Here is a 15,606-nt window from a genome sequence, read left to right as displayed (position 1 = left end):
TTGGCAACAGCGTGATTTGTGGGTAAGATCTGACTTGTATATTGACCTGGGTCTGGGGCTTGGTCCTTTGGGATCAGGAGAACCTTTTTCTTTTATTGGGGTATTGGTTTTCATAACCATTTGTCCCCATAACGAGTGGCACTGGTGGTAATACTGGGAAACTGGAGTGTCTAAGGAGATTGCTTGTGAGACTTGCGGTTAGCCAGTGGGGTGAGACCGAAGACTTCTCTAGCTGGCTGGTTTGGTGCCGTAGAGGTGGAGAAACCCCAGCCTGGGACTGTCACTGCCCTGCTCTAAGCAATTTGTCCTGAATTGATACTCTCAGTAGCGTCCCACCAAAGGCAGCATCGTTACACCCGCTTGCAGCATCCCCGGCTGTGCGGGGGGGATGGGCACCGACCCTGATTCTGCTGGTCCCACTGGGTGCCCCAGGTCCCAGAACACCCCCTGCTGCCCCACATGTGGCAGAGACGTGGCCACAATTTCCCTCCAGGCAGGGCCGTCCCTAACCATTTTGGTGCCCTACACAGGCTGTGTGGGGGCCCTAGGCCTCCGCGGGGGGGACTGTGTGGGGCTGGCAAAGGGGCTGGAGTGACGTAACTCACACGCAGCAGCTCCCAAGCGACAGCTCTTTAAGGAAGCCGGGTGCACAGTGCCATGTACGGAGCGGGGTGAATGAGGCAGGGCTCCGTGGGGGATGCGAGCCAGGACTCTGGTCTGCCCCAGTGTGACGAAGTGGGAATGTTCTTAATATTGTCTCTGAATACTGTGTGTGCCTCGGTTTCCCCGGTGTGTTTCTCAAGTATCGAGGTGGTGGGATAAGGGTGTGTGATCGTTGCAGCCACCCCTAGAGGGCAGGTGTGAGTGCGACTGGCTGCCTGGGCACAGAGAATGGCTGACAACCTGTCCTGGCAGCAGATGGTGGGAGCCCGTCCTTTGCACGGAACCAGCCGGAGGTGTTGGAGAACAAAGAGACCAGGCGACCTGTTTGCCCGGGAAAGAGACAAACCCCAGAGGGGGGCAGCAGGACCTGACAGAGGCTGGTCTGGTCAGTCTCCTGTTTTGGGACTCGGAGGTGGGGATGGGGGGAGGGAGCCCTGGGTCCCCCCCCAAGATGGACTTTGCTGAATGTTTCTGAACTAACAAGCTCTGCTCTACGCTGGGGTCCCGACGACTAATAACGCGTCTGTGTCACACACTGGCTGGGTCACTGCTGGCTGTGGAGTGGGGGCAGGGCCCTGTGGGGGGCGTGAGGGTCCCCAGGGGTCCCGTCCAGGGGGACTCACTGCGGGGAGCTCCCGGGGTGAGCGGGGGGCTGAGCGCTCTGAGGTCAGACCCAAGAGGTGCCGACGCAGAGCAGGCTCCTTGCCCTGGTGAAGGTGCCCTGAGGGGAGACGCTGCCCCAGAGTCCTGGCTGACTTCATCCAGAGCCGTTCCCGCTGTGACTCCGTGACACCCAGACCTGTCTCTACACGCGGCCCCCAGCACGGCTGCCCATTGCAGAGCAGCACCAGGACCCCCTCCCCTCGGCCCCGTTGGCAGAGCAGCCAGGGCCCACCCCGGGGATCGGCAGATGAACAGAGCCCCTGAGCCCCGGGGGGATGGGAAGTTCTGCTCGCCCTAAAGGGCCCACAGCTCAGTGCTGGCGCTTCCTCACGCCAAGCCGGGCACCGAGGAACACGTCTGAGTAGAGAGAGGAAACGCCCGGTGCCCTGTTGTCTCCCGTGTGCGAACGCAGGGCCAGGGCTGAGTATGGGGCTATGGGCGTTAAACCACCTGCCAATCGCTTGCAGTGAGACCCAGAAAAGTGAAGGTCAAATGGGGCAAATGCCCCTTCCCCCAAGAAATCCAACCCTCCCCCATTCACACAGCCCCTCCGTCGGGCTGGCTTGTGAACCAGCGCTCCAGCGCTCCCTCTGGCTCGGCTCTTGGGCCTCCCCCGGCCCGTGTGCCCCTGGGGGGATGACATTAAAGGGACTGGATGTAATAGGGGTAGGAACTAGAGGGGATCTGGGTTTGGTGTCTCGCGCAGCGACCGGTGCACAATAGAGGAGGCAGGAATTGTTCTGCACCGGAGGGGAAAAGACGATTCCCTGGCTCTAGAAGGGACCTCCTGGCTCACTGAGCATCGAAGAATCTCAGCAGCGACCCAGCGTGTAACTTGGGAGCATTACGAGACATTGCTGGAAAGGGGGGTCCCGGTGCTGGGCTGGGCAAATTCTCACCCACAGCCCAGGGAACGAACTCACCCTCCCGGCTAGACGACGCGGTGAGGAGATTTGTTACCCACCGACCCCTTCCACTGGACCCAAGCGGAGCAGCAGAGAACCAGCGCGCTGAGAGCTGCACGCCGGCTGGTCAGTGCCCAGCACGGAGCTGCCTCCTCCCACGGACCCAGACAGGCTAGGGCCCCGCTGGCACTGTGCAGATCTGTGAGCTTTGCTGATGCCCTCCCCTCCCCCGGGTCACAGGACTAAGGGGACATGCTCGGCCCAGGCCCGTGCCCGGCCCTCCCCTCCTCCCTGGGTCACAGGACTAAGGGGACACGCTCGGCCCAGCCCCGTGCCCAGACCTCCCCTCCCCCCGGGTCACAGGACTAAGGGGACATGCTCGGCCCAGCCCCGTGCCCAGCCCTCCCCTCCCCCTGGTCACAGGCCAAAGGAGGAGCGGTGAGATTTCAGGTCAGAGCTCGGGTTTCTCCGGCTTGTTCCCAGCAATAACTGAAGGTTCACGTGTGCAGGCGAGACCCAGGTCGGATCTGAACTCAAGCCGGGGGTGTGCTCGCCCGGTGAGCCCAGGCAACGTGGCCCAAGAGAGCTTCAAACTGCGCTTTAATCGGCTGCTTTTGATGTTTAAACTTGTCCCATTTACAGCAAGTTGTTCAATGGCAGCGCCACCCTCTGGGCAGGGCCTCGGAGACAAGGGAACCGTCGTCCCCGGCGCAGCCTGGAACCGTGTTCATGTGTCTGAGCTTTGCCAGAATCCATAACTAATGACGAGAAGTTTCAGAGTCGCAGCCGTGTTAGTCTGTATCCGCAAAAAGAACAGGAGTCCTTCTGGCACCTTAGAGACGAACACATTGATTTGGGCATAAGCTTTCGTGGGCTACAGCCCACTTCATTGAAGGCATAGAATGGAACATATAGTGCGGAGATATTTATACACATACAGAGAACATGAAAAGGTGGAAGTTGCCATAACAACTGTAAGAGGCTTATTAATTAAGATGAGCAGGAGAAAAAAACCATTTGTGGTGATAATCAAGATGGCCTATTCCAGAAGTTGACAAGAAGGTGTGAGGATACTTAACATGGGGAAATAGATTCAATCTGTGTAATGACCCAACAACTCCCAGTCTCTAGTCAAGCCCAAGTTAATGGTATCTAGTTTGCAAATTAATTCCAGTTCAGCAGTTTCTCGTTGGAGTCTGTTTTTGAAGCTTTTCTGTTGCAAAATTGCCACCTTTAAGTCTGTCACTGAGTGACCAGGGAGGTTGAAGTGTTCTCCTACTGGCTTTTGAATGTTATGATTCCAGATGTCCGATTTGTGTCAATTTATTCTTTTACGTAGAGACTGTCCGGTTTGGCCAATGTCCATGGCAGAGGGGCATTGCTGGCACATGATGGCATAGATCACATTGGTAGATGTGCAGGTGAACGAGCCCCTGATGGCGTGACTGATGTGATTAGGTCCTATGATGGTGTCGCTTGAATAGATATGTGGACAGAGTTGGCACAGGGGTTTGTAGCAGGGTTTGGTTCCTGGGTTGGTGTTTCTGTGGTGTGGTGTGTGATTGCTGGTGAGTATTTGCTTCAGGTTGGGGGGCTGTCTGTAAGCGAGGACTGACCTGCCTTTTACAGTCGGTATGGCTACTTCCACCTTTCCCTGTTCTGTATGTATATATATCTCCTTACTATATGTTCCATTCCATGCATCCCATGAAGTGGGCTGTAGCCCACGAAAGCTTATGCCCAAATCAATGTGTTCGTCTCTAAGGTGCCACCAGGACTCCTGTTCTAATGATGATAAGGCGACAAACAGGAATCTGGGGATTGGGTTTTTCTTGGTACAGGTGCTGCCCCAGCACTGGGCCGTGCTCCTTGCTCACAAGATGACAGGATGGGCTGCACCTAAAATGTGGGTTGAACCGAGGTGAAGCTGGTACACTGAGGCACCGTTTCCACAGGGCAGCAGATCGGTGTGTGTTGCTGGGGTCCAGGAGACGCAGGATCAGGCCCGGGAGTGGAAATGGGCAGGGCGTGTAAATGACCAGCCTGCAGAGGGAAGGCACAGGGCTGGTGGAGCCCGGAGTGGAGAGCTTGTGTTGCCGGCAGCCGGGACTCTGGGAGAGTTTTCCTGGTGGGCATGGCCAGGGCTCCCTCCCGCTGTGAGCGGCGGTAGCAACTCCCCCCGGACACCTCGGCTAACCCTGAGACGTCACAGTGCACACTCGCTCTGGCTCCAGGTAAGTTACCGCCCAAGTCCCTGGCTGGGCAAAGTCTGGGATCAACCCACGCCCCGGAAATGATCCCAGAGGATATCGTCTGCTTCAGCCAGCTGTGTGGGCTCCAGGGTACGGAGTGTCAGGAGTCCAGAGCGACCCAGCCGGCATCACCAGGACCCTCCTCGTCTCTGCCAGGTTCCGTGGCCCCGGCTCGCTCCCCAGGACAGGGCGTCTGCCCGGGCACAGAGCAGCACGGAGGTGCCACGAGAAGCAGGAGCAGTGGCAGGTCCTGACTCGAGACGGTCCCTTGCTCGCCTCTATTTGAAATTCCCATAGATTTTGACTGAGTCCAGGTAGCTCAGGGCTAACTCGTAGCAGAACGTGTACTGCACCTGGGGAGAGAAGCCGCACGTGAGCCCCTGGGTGACAGGCCCTGACCCACCCGCACATGCCCTGCTCTCGCCCCTCGGCGTGCAGGGCCGGCTGTGGGTCTCGCAGCTCCTGAGTGAGCCATGGGCGAGTGTGTCCTCCCAGCCAGATCTAGGGTCAGAAACCCAGCCTCCATCAGGAGCCCGGCCCCCGGCCGCAGCCCCCCCGAGCCGGACATGGCAGGAGCCCGGCCCCCGGCCGCAGCCCCCCCGAGCCGGACATGGCAGGAGCCCGGCCCCCGGCCGCAGCCCCCCTGAGCCGGTCCCAGCAGGAGCCCGGCCCCCGGCCGCAGCCCCCCTGAGCCGGTCCCAGCAGGAGCCCGGCCCCCGGCTGCAGCCCCCCCGAGCTGGACATGGCAGGAGCTGGATCCCGGCCGCAGGCCCCCCGAGCCGGTCCCAGCAGGAGCTCCCACTCCTGCCATGCTGTCTTGGCTCTAGCGGAGCCCATCACCGTAGCCTCTGACGTGAAGCCCAATCCCCAGAGGCCGCAGGTCTCACTCCCCCCACCACCCCGAGGCAGCTGGGGCTGGGGCTTGTTTCCCTCTCTGGGGGTCTGGAATCAGCCTGGGCCCAAGGAGCGGGGGAGGGAGGGAGGGACTGAGAGCAGCGGACGGGACGCCGGGACGCCGGGACCTTTGATCGTGTGACTGTCCCCGGGGCGATTGGGGCAGTCACCGGCGCTGCCTGAGATGTGGCTTCTGGCCTTGGGGCTGGCAGCAGGAGCACCGGCCTGTCTGGGGCACTTACCACGTCCTTGATCATCTGCCGGCGCCGGCGCTTCAGCATTCTCACCGCCTGCGAGACGTCCAGCAGCGCCTCGCTGCGGATCTGCTCGCACACGAAGCTGGCGGCACAGAAGAGCCCGCAGCGGCTGGCACCGTCCCTGCGGGGGAGAAGGGAAGAGCAGATTGGCGCAGGCCAGGGGTCGCCCAATGGCACCGAGCTGCAAGCGCCCAGACCCGGGGCTGTTCTACGGGGCTGGTGCGCCAGGGAGCTGCAGCCGGGCTATGGCTGGGGGGGGCAGCCTGGGCTGCTGCAGCTCGGACAGGGGTGTCCGGTCTGCACGCTCCCGCCAGCCAGTCAGTTGGGGGAGGGGGGTGCTCGCAGCCGCCTGCTCCCGCCAGCCGGTCAGTCGTGGGGGGGCTCGCAACTGCCTGCTCCCGCCAGCCAGCTCGCAGAAGGCAGCCCGGGGCACTGCGCTGGGCGGTTTGGGTGCGAGTCCCAGGGGAGGGAGCAGAGATGGCTCTGCTGTAGTGAGGCCGTTCCAGCTGACGAGGACCTGGAGGCTCAAGGGTCTATCAACTAAGCAGGATCTGAATGAGTTCTCCCCTGACAGCTCGGTGGGCGGGGAGGGGGGGGGGCAGACTTCAGGACCAGACTGTATTTACATGAACACACCTGCTCTGCCTAGGTACCCAGCTGTGATGTATTGACATGAACGGTGACCATATAGATCATTGTTGCAACCAAGGTCCTGTAGTGGCACCAAATCTTGTATAAAGGGGGTCAAATAAGGTGTCTAAGACAATGTTGTGGTTTGCTGGTTATGATGATGCCGTCTGGATGCATGTATCATTTTTGTATTTAAAGTTATAAGTATTGGCTCTATCCTGTCTGTATTTCAAACTTGCGCTGTGTTTCTGGGTGACACCCCAGACAATTTGGCATCAGCTCTGCCTGGCCTGCTTGATGGCCCATTAAGGACCATCAGCTAATACAATTGACCCATTGAGAGACGGCAGATACACCTTGTAACTCAGCAAGGCAGGGACAGGCCTATGGACAGAACTCTGAGGTTTTTCCAGGCCATGTGCTGGGCAGCTTGTAGTGGGAACAAAGAAAGCAGAGGCCACATGGCGAGAGACTATAAAAGGCTGCTGCATCCCGTCCATCCTGTCTTCAATCCTGCTGCTGATCTCTGGAGGAACCTTGCTACAACCTGAAGCTCTGAACAAAGGATTGAATGAACCATCCTGTGACGAACTGCGACTGTTCTTAAAGTGGTCTGTGAATGCTGACAGGGGAGTGTGGCTAGGATAGTCTGCATTGGGGGATGGGAGACTGGCAGAGGGAGGATATCTGAGCATGTAACATGAGAACCCAGGAAGGGGTTAGAGGCCAGGTGACACCTCTGCCCGGGAAACTGAACAAAGGCTGTGGGAGGGGTCGCTGAAGGGAGAGTTTCAGGAGCTGGCTGGTGGAATGGCTGGGAGGCAGACGGGGCTCTGACCCCCCAAGGGGGCTGTGGGGTTCTGGGACCCCAAGATGGACCTAACTCGGGGGGATCCTGTTGTCTGTGCCTGCAAGACCTGTCTTGGACTGTGTTCCTGTCGTCTAAATAAACCTTCTGCTTTACTGGCTGGCTGAGAGTCATGGTGAATCACAGGAAGCCGGGGGTGCAGGGCCTTGTGTCCCCCCCACACTCCGTGACACATCCCAGCTGGGGATGTTCCAGAGACTTGATTTAAACCTACAGTTTATTCCATCACTGCTACAAGCCTGAACCAAGAACTTTGCCATTACTGTAGGTAATTGATTCCATTTAACCAATTCTAACTCTCATCTCTATTTCTTTCTTTTTATGAATAAACCTTTAGATTTTAGATTCTAAAGGGTTGGCAACAGCGTGATTTGTGGGTAAGATCTGATTTGTATATTGACCTGGGTCTGGAACTTGGTCCTATGGGATTAGGAGAACCTTTTTTCTTTTACTGGGGTATTGGTTTTCATAACCATTCATCCCCATAACAAGTGGCACTGGTGGTGATACTGGGAAACTGGAGTGTCTAAGGGAATTGCTTGTGTGACTTGTGGTTAGCCAGTGGGGTGAGACCGAAGTCCTCTCTGGCTGGTTTGGTGCCTTGGTGTGCAAAGGACCCCAGCCTTGGGCTGTGACTGCCCTGCTCTGAGCAATTTGTCCTGAATTGATACTCTCAGTAGTGTCCCGCCAGAGGCCGCATCGTTACACCAGCAGACAGAGTGGTGGTGCTCAAAGTGATCACCTTTGGCTGGTGTTGGGTTACAAATCACTTTAGTACTGACTAAAGTGAAACGTCGTTATCCATGTTGTTGTCTTTATTGTAGGAGTCTAGGGGGGCAGGGCTGTGCTTAACCTGCCCCAAATGAGGGGCCGCCCTCAGCTGAAAGGGCCTCATTAAGCCAGGGGCTCGAATGCCAGAGCCCCGTGACAGGAAGAGGGGTGGGGACAGGTGTCCCCGCCAGGGGGTGTGGATTCTCCCTGAAGGTCCCTAGACTGGTTTAACCTGTTCCCTCCACTGTTCAAAGAAAGAGCTAACTAGTCTTCATTAGGAGTCTTTTTGTTATGTTAAATGCCCAATCAGAGCTGGCACCGGTTGTGGTAGGACTGGGTTCCTGCCCTGCCTGCTAAGAGCTGACAATCACTGAGAGACGGATGTGCCAAGGTCACAGCAGAGCGGCAGGTGGCAGCAGAAGGCGACAGACAGTCGGCTGGTGACCGAGTGGCTGGTGCTGCGGTGAGCAGAACGAGTGGCTGGCAGGGCAGCCAGCAGAGAGGAAACGCGGCTGGCGGGGCGGCCGGCCGGAGCAAGCCAGGTGCCTTCTCCCCCGGGTGGGAGGGGAACTCACCCAGCTGCGCCTCTGAGCCCTGGGTCCTCACTGACCCAGTACAGCCCCTGTGAGTGGGGTGCGGTGGGGGGAGCAGAGGGGGGCACAGAAAAGGAACAGTCGGTTGTAGAACGGAAGAACACGAGGTGGAAGCTCTGCCCCACGCACTCTGGGTGGGCGTCCTGCTCACAGTTTGTTTATGAATCCTGCTTGTGGCATTTTCCCTAATTAATGCAGGGTGACTTCCCTCCTTTCTTTACAAGTTTCTTTCTACACTCGGACTCTGTGCTTGCGAGAGGGGGAGTTTGGCCTCTCAGAGGTGCCCAGGGTGGGGGGTGTAATTTTCCTGGGTCACTGGGTGGGGGCTTGAGCCGGCTCTGTGTTGTATCGATGGAAAGGGACCCCCAGATATTGAACCCGGCCCTGCCTGCAGTTGCTGCTGGTTCCACAGCCATCGACGGTCCCAGTCTACGCCAGCCTCCACCCGGGAGAGTCTGTGCCAAGCGCCCGCTGCGCTGAGCCACCTTCTGCTGCAGGGATGGGAGTGAGCTCCAGCTCCGCACCGGGCAGAGACAGCCTGTCGCGCCGGGTGCTGCTGGAGCCGGGACCACGGGCCGGCTATCGCGCCAGAGCTGCCCGGCCCAGAGCCCTCACTCACCAGCAAGTGACGAGCACGTGGCTGTCCTGGCTTGTCCGCTGGCTCCGCTCCACCTCCCCCAGCAGGCTGATGATGGTGGCAGGGTGTGGGGGGAGCTGCTGCTGCATGGGCCAGTCATCTACTTGCCACAACCTGATCTCCAGCGCGGCCTTCTTAGGCTAGTGAGGAGGGGAGGAACCGCAGCAGTCAGCCTCGGGCAGAGAAGAAACCCTCGCGCGAGGCCGGGGGGAGATTCAGGGAAGGCTCATGGCAGAAAGGGGGCAGCCCCGGGGCGTGGGGGGGCTACTTGCCATCAGACCCTTCCACAAGCTCAGCCATTGGCTCCCAGCCCGAGGACGAGCTATGGGACAGGGACAGGCCTAGGTTGTATCCGACCCTCACGCAAACCTGGGGGAGCGACCGTCCCAATGGTGACAGCCTGCGTCTCCGAACAGCCTGGCTCCGGCCCCCCAGAGCCACAAACCCGACTCCGGGAAATGTGGGGCTGGAAGGGACCTCGAGAGACCAAGTCCAGCCCCCTGCGTGGAGGCAGGGCCAAGGAACCCTACACCAGCCCTGACAGGGGTTTGTCCAACCTGGCCTAGGACCCTCCAGTGACGGGGATCCCACAACCTGCCCGGGAGCCTCTTCCAGAGCTGAACTACCCTGAGAGTCAGAAAGTTTTTCCTAATCGCTAACGGACAGCTCCCTTGCTGCAGATTACGCCCACCACTTCCTGTCCTACCTCCATGGCCACAGAGAACACTTGATCCCCATCCTCTGTAGAACAGCCCTTAGCATCTGAAAACTGTTCTCAGGTCCCCCCAGGCCGTCTTCTTTCCCCAACCCTGAACGTGCCCTGTTCTTTGAACCTTCCCCCACCAGCCAGGTTTTCTCAACCGGTTCTCCTTTGTGTTGCTCTCCTCTGGCCTCTCGCCAGCTTGCCCCCTTTTCCAGTGTGGGGCACCCAGGCTTGGGCACAGGACGGCAGCCGAGGCCTCACGCGGCTGAGTAGAGCAGGACAGATGGAAGTCAGGACACCGTGTGGGCCCTGCCTTCTCTCCAGCCTGGCTGCTGGGCTGCCTTTCGCAGAGGACGGTTCTGAAAGGCAGCCGGACTCACCAACACCTTCCCCGCACAGACCCATCCTCTGGGGGAGAGTAATCGCCCTCTAGGCGGGCGAGGGCTCAGCCCTGCTCCAAGGGTCCCACCTGGAGTCCCCCAGGGCCCTGGCCAGGCGAGGGTCACCCTCTCAGGGCAGCGATAGCGGCTCTGATCTCTGTGGTCGGATCAGTAGTTAGCCCTGACTCTCAGCTCTGAGCTGGGTCTCTGTTGAACTGGGAGCCCTGCAGGGCCACCCACGGCTTTCCTGGGGGGCAGGGCCCTGAGGGCTGACCTCAGAGGAAGACCCAGGACCATCCCAGGCACCCCACTCTGGGGCAGGGCCTACCTGTTGCCTGTTGGTTACAGCAAGTGTGCGGATGGTGAAGCCGGCTCCCGGCTCCTCCGAGATCAGCTTGACGTGGAAACGGCCGTAAGAGGCCTCTCCGTGCGCAGGCCAGAACGCCAGGTATGTCTGGGGAGTGAACACACGGACCTGCTCACAGACATGTGCTCACAGGGCACGTACGGAACTGGCACACGCAGTCACACGCCTAACGCCGGCACGCAGGGGAACCGCTCAGACCCCACACACGGACCTGCTCACAGACGTGTGCTCACAGGGCACACATGGAACCATGCATACGCAGTCACACGCCTAACACCGGCACGCAGGGGAACCGCTCAGACCCCACACACGGACCTGCTCACAGACGTGTGCTCACAGGGCACACATGGAACCGTGCACACGCAGTCACATGCCTAACGCCGGCATGCACGGGAACCGCTCAGACCCCACACACGGACCTGCTCACAGACGTGTGCTCACAGGGCACACACGGAACCGTGCACACGCAGTCACACACCTAACACCAGCAAGCAGGGGAAACACTCAGACCCTGCACACGCATGCACACAGGGCTGCTCACAGACTTGTGCTCACAGGGCACACACAGAGCCATGCACACGCACAGACACAGGCCTAACGCCAGCACACGGGAAGCGTCCATAGCAGTGTTCTGATGCACAAAGCATCCGCCACCCCCTCGCGTGCCCACACACCAGCCCAGCCAGAGACAGGGCACACGCACCTATTGTCCTCATGCATGTACACTCATACCGCTACGGGAACCACTGGCGCCAGGGTCCACGAGTGCAACTGCGCCCCCAGCAATCCGGCCAAGATGAGCACCCCCAGGCCTGCATCTCCTGTCTCTCAGCCAGCCCCTGGGTCCCACTCCACCGGCTGGGACTGCACCTGGCAGACGCCCTGGGCGAGCCGGGAGGGGCTCGGGTTACGCAGGGCAGCGGGGAAGCAGTACCAGGGAGCTGCAGAACAGGCGATGGACGGGGTGGGGGAGCCTGGGCTGCCGCAGCTAGGACAGGGGTGCCCGGTCTGCAGCTCCATGCCAGGCTGTGACGAACTGGGACTGTTCTTAATGTGGTCTTTGAATGCTGAGTGGGGAGTGTTGGCCAGGGAAGGTTGCAGGGGAGTTCGGCTGGGACGGTCTGCACTGGGGGATGACAGGTTTCAGAGTAGCAGCCGTGTTAGTCTGTATCCGCAAAAAAGTTCTTTTTATTGGGGGATGGGAGACTGGCCGGGAGGGAGGATACCTGAGCATGTAACATGAGAACCCAGGACGGGGCTGGGGCCAGGTGACACCTCTGCCCGGGAAACTGGACAAAGGCTGGGGGAGGAGCCGGGGGAGGAGGGGTGAGAGACACTGGAGGGAGTTGAGGTTGGTCAGGAGCTGGCTGGTAATAGAGGGAGCCCAGACGGGGCTCTGACACCCCAATGGGGCTGTGGTGCCCCTGGGACCCCAAGATGCACCTAACTGTGGGGGATCCTGTTGTCTGTGCCTGCAAGACCTGTCTTGGACTGTATTCCTGTCATCCAAATAAACCTTCTGCTTGACTGGCTGGCTGAGAGTCCTGGTGAATCGCAGGAAGCCGGGGGTGCAGGGCCTTGTGTCCCCCCACACTCATGCCAGGCACCCTGCCGCGGGGGGAGCAGAGCGGGAGGTGGCACAGCATCCCCCTGAAGTGGGAGGCTGCAGCCGCCCGGCACACGGACACACGGCGTAGCCCCAGTCTCTCTGCAGAGGGTGCCAGTGTGTGATGGTGAGAGGAGTAAGCTGCAAAGCCCCACAGACAGACAGACACCACCCCCAACCCCACTCCACACACGAATGCACCCACCCCCCTGGAGGCACCCAGGCCTCCCTAGTACCCGCCGCTGCCTGGCCTGGCCGGGCGGCTCCGCCGGAGGCTCTGTCCCCCCGGGAGTGAGAAAGGCAGCTCTGGGGGTTACAGCGTGGGCAGACAGCCCCATGGCTGGGACGGAAACCCCGTCACTGTGGTGAGGAGGGGAGGTGGGGGTTCTCCTCCACCCCCCGTTTGTGCTACGAGCCCGCAGCTGGCCACCCCGAGCCTCAGCAGGGTGTGCCAGGGCCCTGCTGCGAGCTGCTCATGCCCCAGGGCTGGCAGAGCCTGGGGAGGCCCCGTGTGGGCAGGGGAGATGGCGCAGGGCTCACCTGGTCCAGCTCCTCGAGGCGGTTCAGCATGACCAGTGCGGTGCAGGTGTAGTCCCAGAGCAAGGCCCAGAAATCCACCAGCGTCTCCCTGAGCGGCAGCTGGGTGACGATGATGTTGTCTTCTTCCACGTACGTCTGCAAGACAGACGGAGCCAGTGGGAGCACCAGCCATCGGGCACCACCCAGAGCCTTCACCCGCCAGCCCTGCCATGGAGGGGAGCAGCCGGGGCTCTGCCGAGCGGAAGCGTGGCCCACACACAGGCTGAGATACTGCCCCGGAACCATCTCCCCCCAGCCCAGCTTCAGGCTCTGGGTCCCTCCTGCCCCCAGCCGGAGCCGCCAGGGTCCCCAGCCCCGACACAGCGACAGGGCTCACCCTGCGGGGCAGGGCCGCTCCAGCAAGCCAAGGGCAAAGGGGGGGATGCAGCACAGCTGGGCTGTGGAGGAGGAGGGGGAAGGGGACATGGCACAGCTGGGCTGGGGGGAGGGGACGCAGCACAGCTGGGCTGTGGGGGAGGGAAGGGGAGGGGATGTGGCACAGCTGGGCTGTGGGGGAGGGGATGCGGCACAGCTGGGTGTCTGGGGGAGGGGGAGGGGACGCAGCACAGGTGGGCTATGGGGGACGGGGGGAGGGGATGCAGCACACCTGGGCTGTAGGGGAGGGTGGGAGGGGAACGTGGCACAGCTGGGTTATGGGGGACTGGGGGAGGGGATGCAGCAGAGCTGAGCTATGGGAGAGTGGGGGAGGGGAGGCGGCACAGCTGGGCTGTGGGGGAGGGGAGGCGGCACAGCTGGGTGTCTGGCGGAGGGGGAGGGGACGCAGCACACCTAGGCTGTGGGGGAGTGGGGGAGGGGACGCGGCACACCTAGGCTGTGGGGGAGTAGGGGAGGGGACGCGGCACAGCTGGGCTTTGGGGGAGTGGGGGAGGGGACGTGGCAGAGCTGGTCGGGGGGGGAGTGGGGGAGGGGACGCAGCTGAGCTGGGCTATGGGAGAGTGGGGGAGGGGACGCAGCACAGCTGGGCTGTGGGGGAGGAGGGGGGACGGGACGCAGCACACCTGGGCTGTGGGAGAGTGGGGGAGGGGACGCAGCACACCTGAGCTGTGGAGGAGGAGGGGGGACGGGACGCGGCACAGCTGGTCGGGGGGAGTGGGGGAGGGGACGCGGCACAGCTGGTCGGGGGGAGTGGGGGAGGGGATGCGGCACAGCTGGGCTTTGGGGGAGTGGGGGAGGGGACGTGGCAGAGCTGGGCTATGGGAGAGTGGGGGAGGGGACGTGGCACAGCTGGTCTGGGGGGGAGTGGGGGAGGGGATGCGGCACAGGGTACCGAGGCTGATCCTCGGGGACCATCTCCTGGTCTGAGGCCGGTGTCTGGGGGAGTCCCCAGGGCAGACTGGTGCTCGGAAGCCCCCTCGCTGGGCACTGCCAGCGGGAGCAGACCACGCCCTGGCAAACAGACACAAGGGCTGGGGAGCTCCTGGGCTCGCTGCTCGCGCCCACGCTCGGGACAGACGCAGCCTTACGCTGACAAAGACGGCGTTGATGTAGCCAGGCGAGCCGTCCGCTTTCAGGGAGGACATCAGGATGGGGCGGCTGCAATCCGCTGGGAGGGGATGGAAGGAGAGAGGTCGTGTCTGAGCCAGGCTGTCTGTACCCAAGCCCCTCACACGGGCGCGAGCCCCCGGCCTGGGCCGACAAGCGCCACGTGCAGCTGCGCCCAGCCCCCCAGAGCTGTGCCTGGCGCCTGGCCCAGCGGGGGAGCAGACCCCTTCCGTTTCCAGTGTCCCGGCCCTCGGCGCTCGGGGGGTGCTGGCGGCACGGGGCGGGGGTACCAGTGGTGGATGCCGGGCGGGGCTGGGCCATGAACGCAGGACAGAGGGATTTGGACAGAGAATAAAACCCTCCTGGGCCGGGGCCCTTGGCGCAGCACTGGCTGGGAGCTCTCCAGCCGGCGACAGGGGCGGGGAGGGCTGAGAGGCAGGGCACTCCCTCGGCAGCGAGTCTCCACAGACCCCTGCCAGGGCCCCGGGAAAGCCAGGTCCCTGAGGCGTCCCGGGGCACGGTGCCCACCCAGTTGCCCCAGGCTAGGCCCGGCCCCGCCGTGTTACCTGGCAGGATCGCCGGCTTGCGGTTCTTGGGCTGGTTGCAGGGCTGCTGGGCCTCCTTGCATGGGGAGAGCGCGGAGAGTTCGGAAAACTTCTGCAAGGCCTGCAGGGCGGGAGGGTGGAGCAGAGTCAGGTCCCAGCCGCGGCTCCCTGCTCCCACCCCAGACCCGATAGCGCCATGCCCACAGCCCGCCTCCACGCCGCACCTCAGCCACCCCTGGGCTCATGCCATGGAGCGGATCCCACCCACGTCTCCAGGGGCCGGGCCCCGTGCGACAGCAAGCGTGAGAGGGACTCTGCTGTTCAACACGTCAGGAGAGGGGCTGCCAGAGTGGCCCCTCCGCACTGCACACAGCTGCCCCCAGGCAGCCCAGAGAAGTGCAGGGTGGGTCCATCTCGGGCAGAACTGGATTCTACTGCGTCAGCGCCAATCCCACTGCAGGATCCTTGTAATAAACAACAGCTTGGGACCCTGAGCACCTGACACGTCCCCACGACCCGGTAAAACGCTGCTCCCACACGACACTGAGCACCTGCCATGTCCCCACGGCCCAGGAAACGCTGCTCCCACACGACACTGAGCACCTGCCATGTCCCCACGGCCCAGGAAACGCTGCTCCCAGACAACTCCGAGCACCTGACGTGTCCCCACAGCCCAGGAAACGCTGCTTCCAGATGACACAGAGCACTTGACACCTCCCTACGTCCCGATAAAACGCTGCTCCCAGATGACACCGAGTACCTGACACATCCCTACGTCCTGACAAATGCT

At 61.5% G+C, this 15,606-nt stretch overlaps 1 protein-coding gene across 1 annotated transcript in view; it reads right to left on the bottom strand.

The window, feature by feature from the left end:
- Nucleotides 1–3,968: 3,968 nt before the first annotated feature.
- LOC128838883 (receptor-type tyrosine-protein phosphatase epsilon-like) overlaps nt 3,969–15,606 on the bottom strand; it is a 49,600-nt gene continuing 37,962 nt past the window's right edge. Inside the window, exons 20-26 of the mRNA XM_054031342.1 lie at nt 14,838–14,937; nt 14,253–14,332; nt 12,730–12,864; nt 10,545–10,670; nt 9,116–9,273; nt 5,620–5,755; nt 3,969–4,836 (exon numbers count right to left, since the gene is read on the bottom strand). Coding sequence (XP_053887317.1) covers nt 4,762–4,836; nt 5,620–5,755; nt 9,116–9,273; nt 10,545–10,670; nt 12,730–12,864; nt 14,253–14,332; nt 14,838–14,937 — 810 coding nt within the window. The 3' untranslated portion in view covers nt 3,969–4,761. The remainder of the gene's footprint in view (nt 4,837–5,619; nt 5,756–9,115; nt 9,274–10,544; nt 10,671–12,729; nt 12,865–14,252; nt 14,333–14,837; nt 14,938–15,606) is intronic.

The sequence above is a fragment of the Malaclemys terrapin genome, chromosome 6 (genome assembly GCF_027887155.1).
Source record: "Malaclemys terrapin pileata isolate rMalTer1 chromosome 6, rMalTer1.hap1, whole genome shotgun sequence".
Classification (NCBI taxonomy): Eukaryota; Metazoa; Chordata; order Testudines; family Emydidae; genus Malaclemys; species Malaclemys terrapin.
The sequence above is the reverse complement of the archived record's forward strand: the minus strand, read 5'-3'. Positions and strand labels throughout refer to the sequence as shown.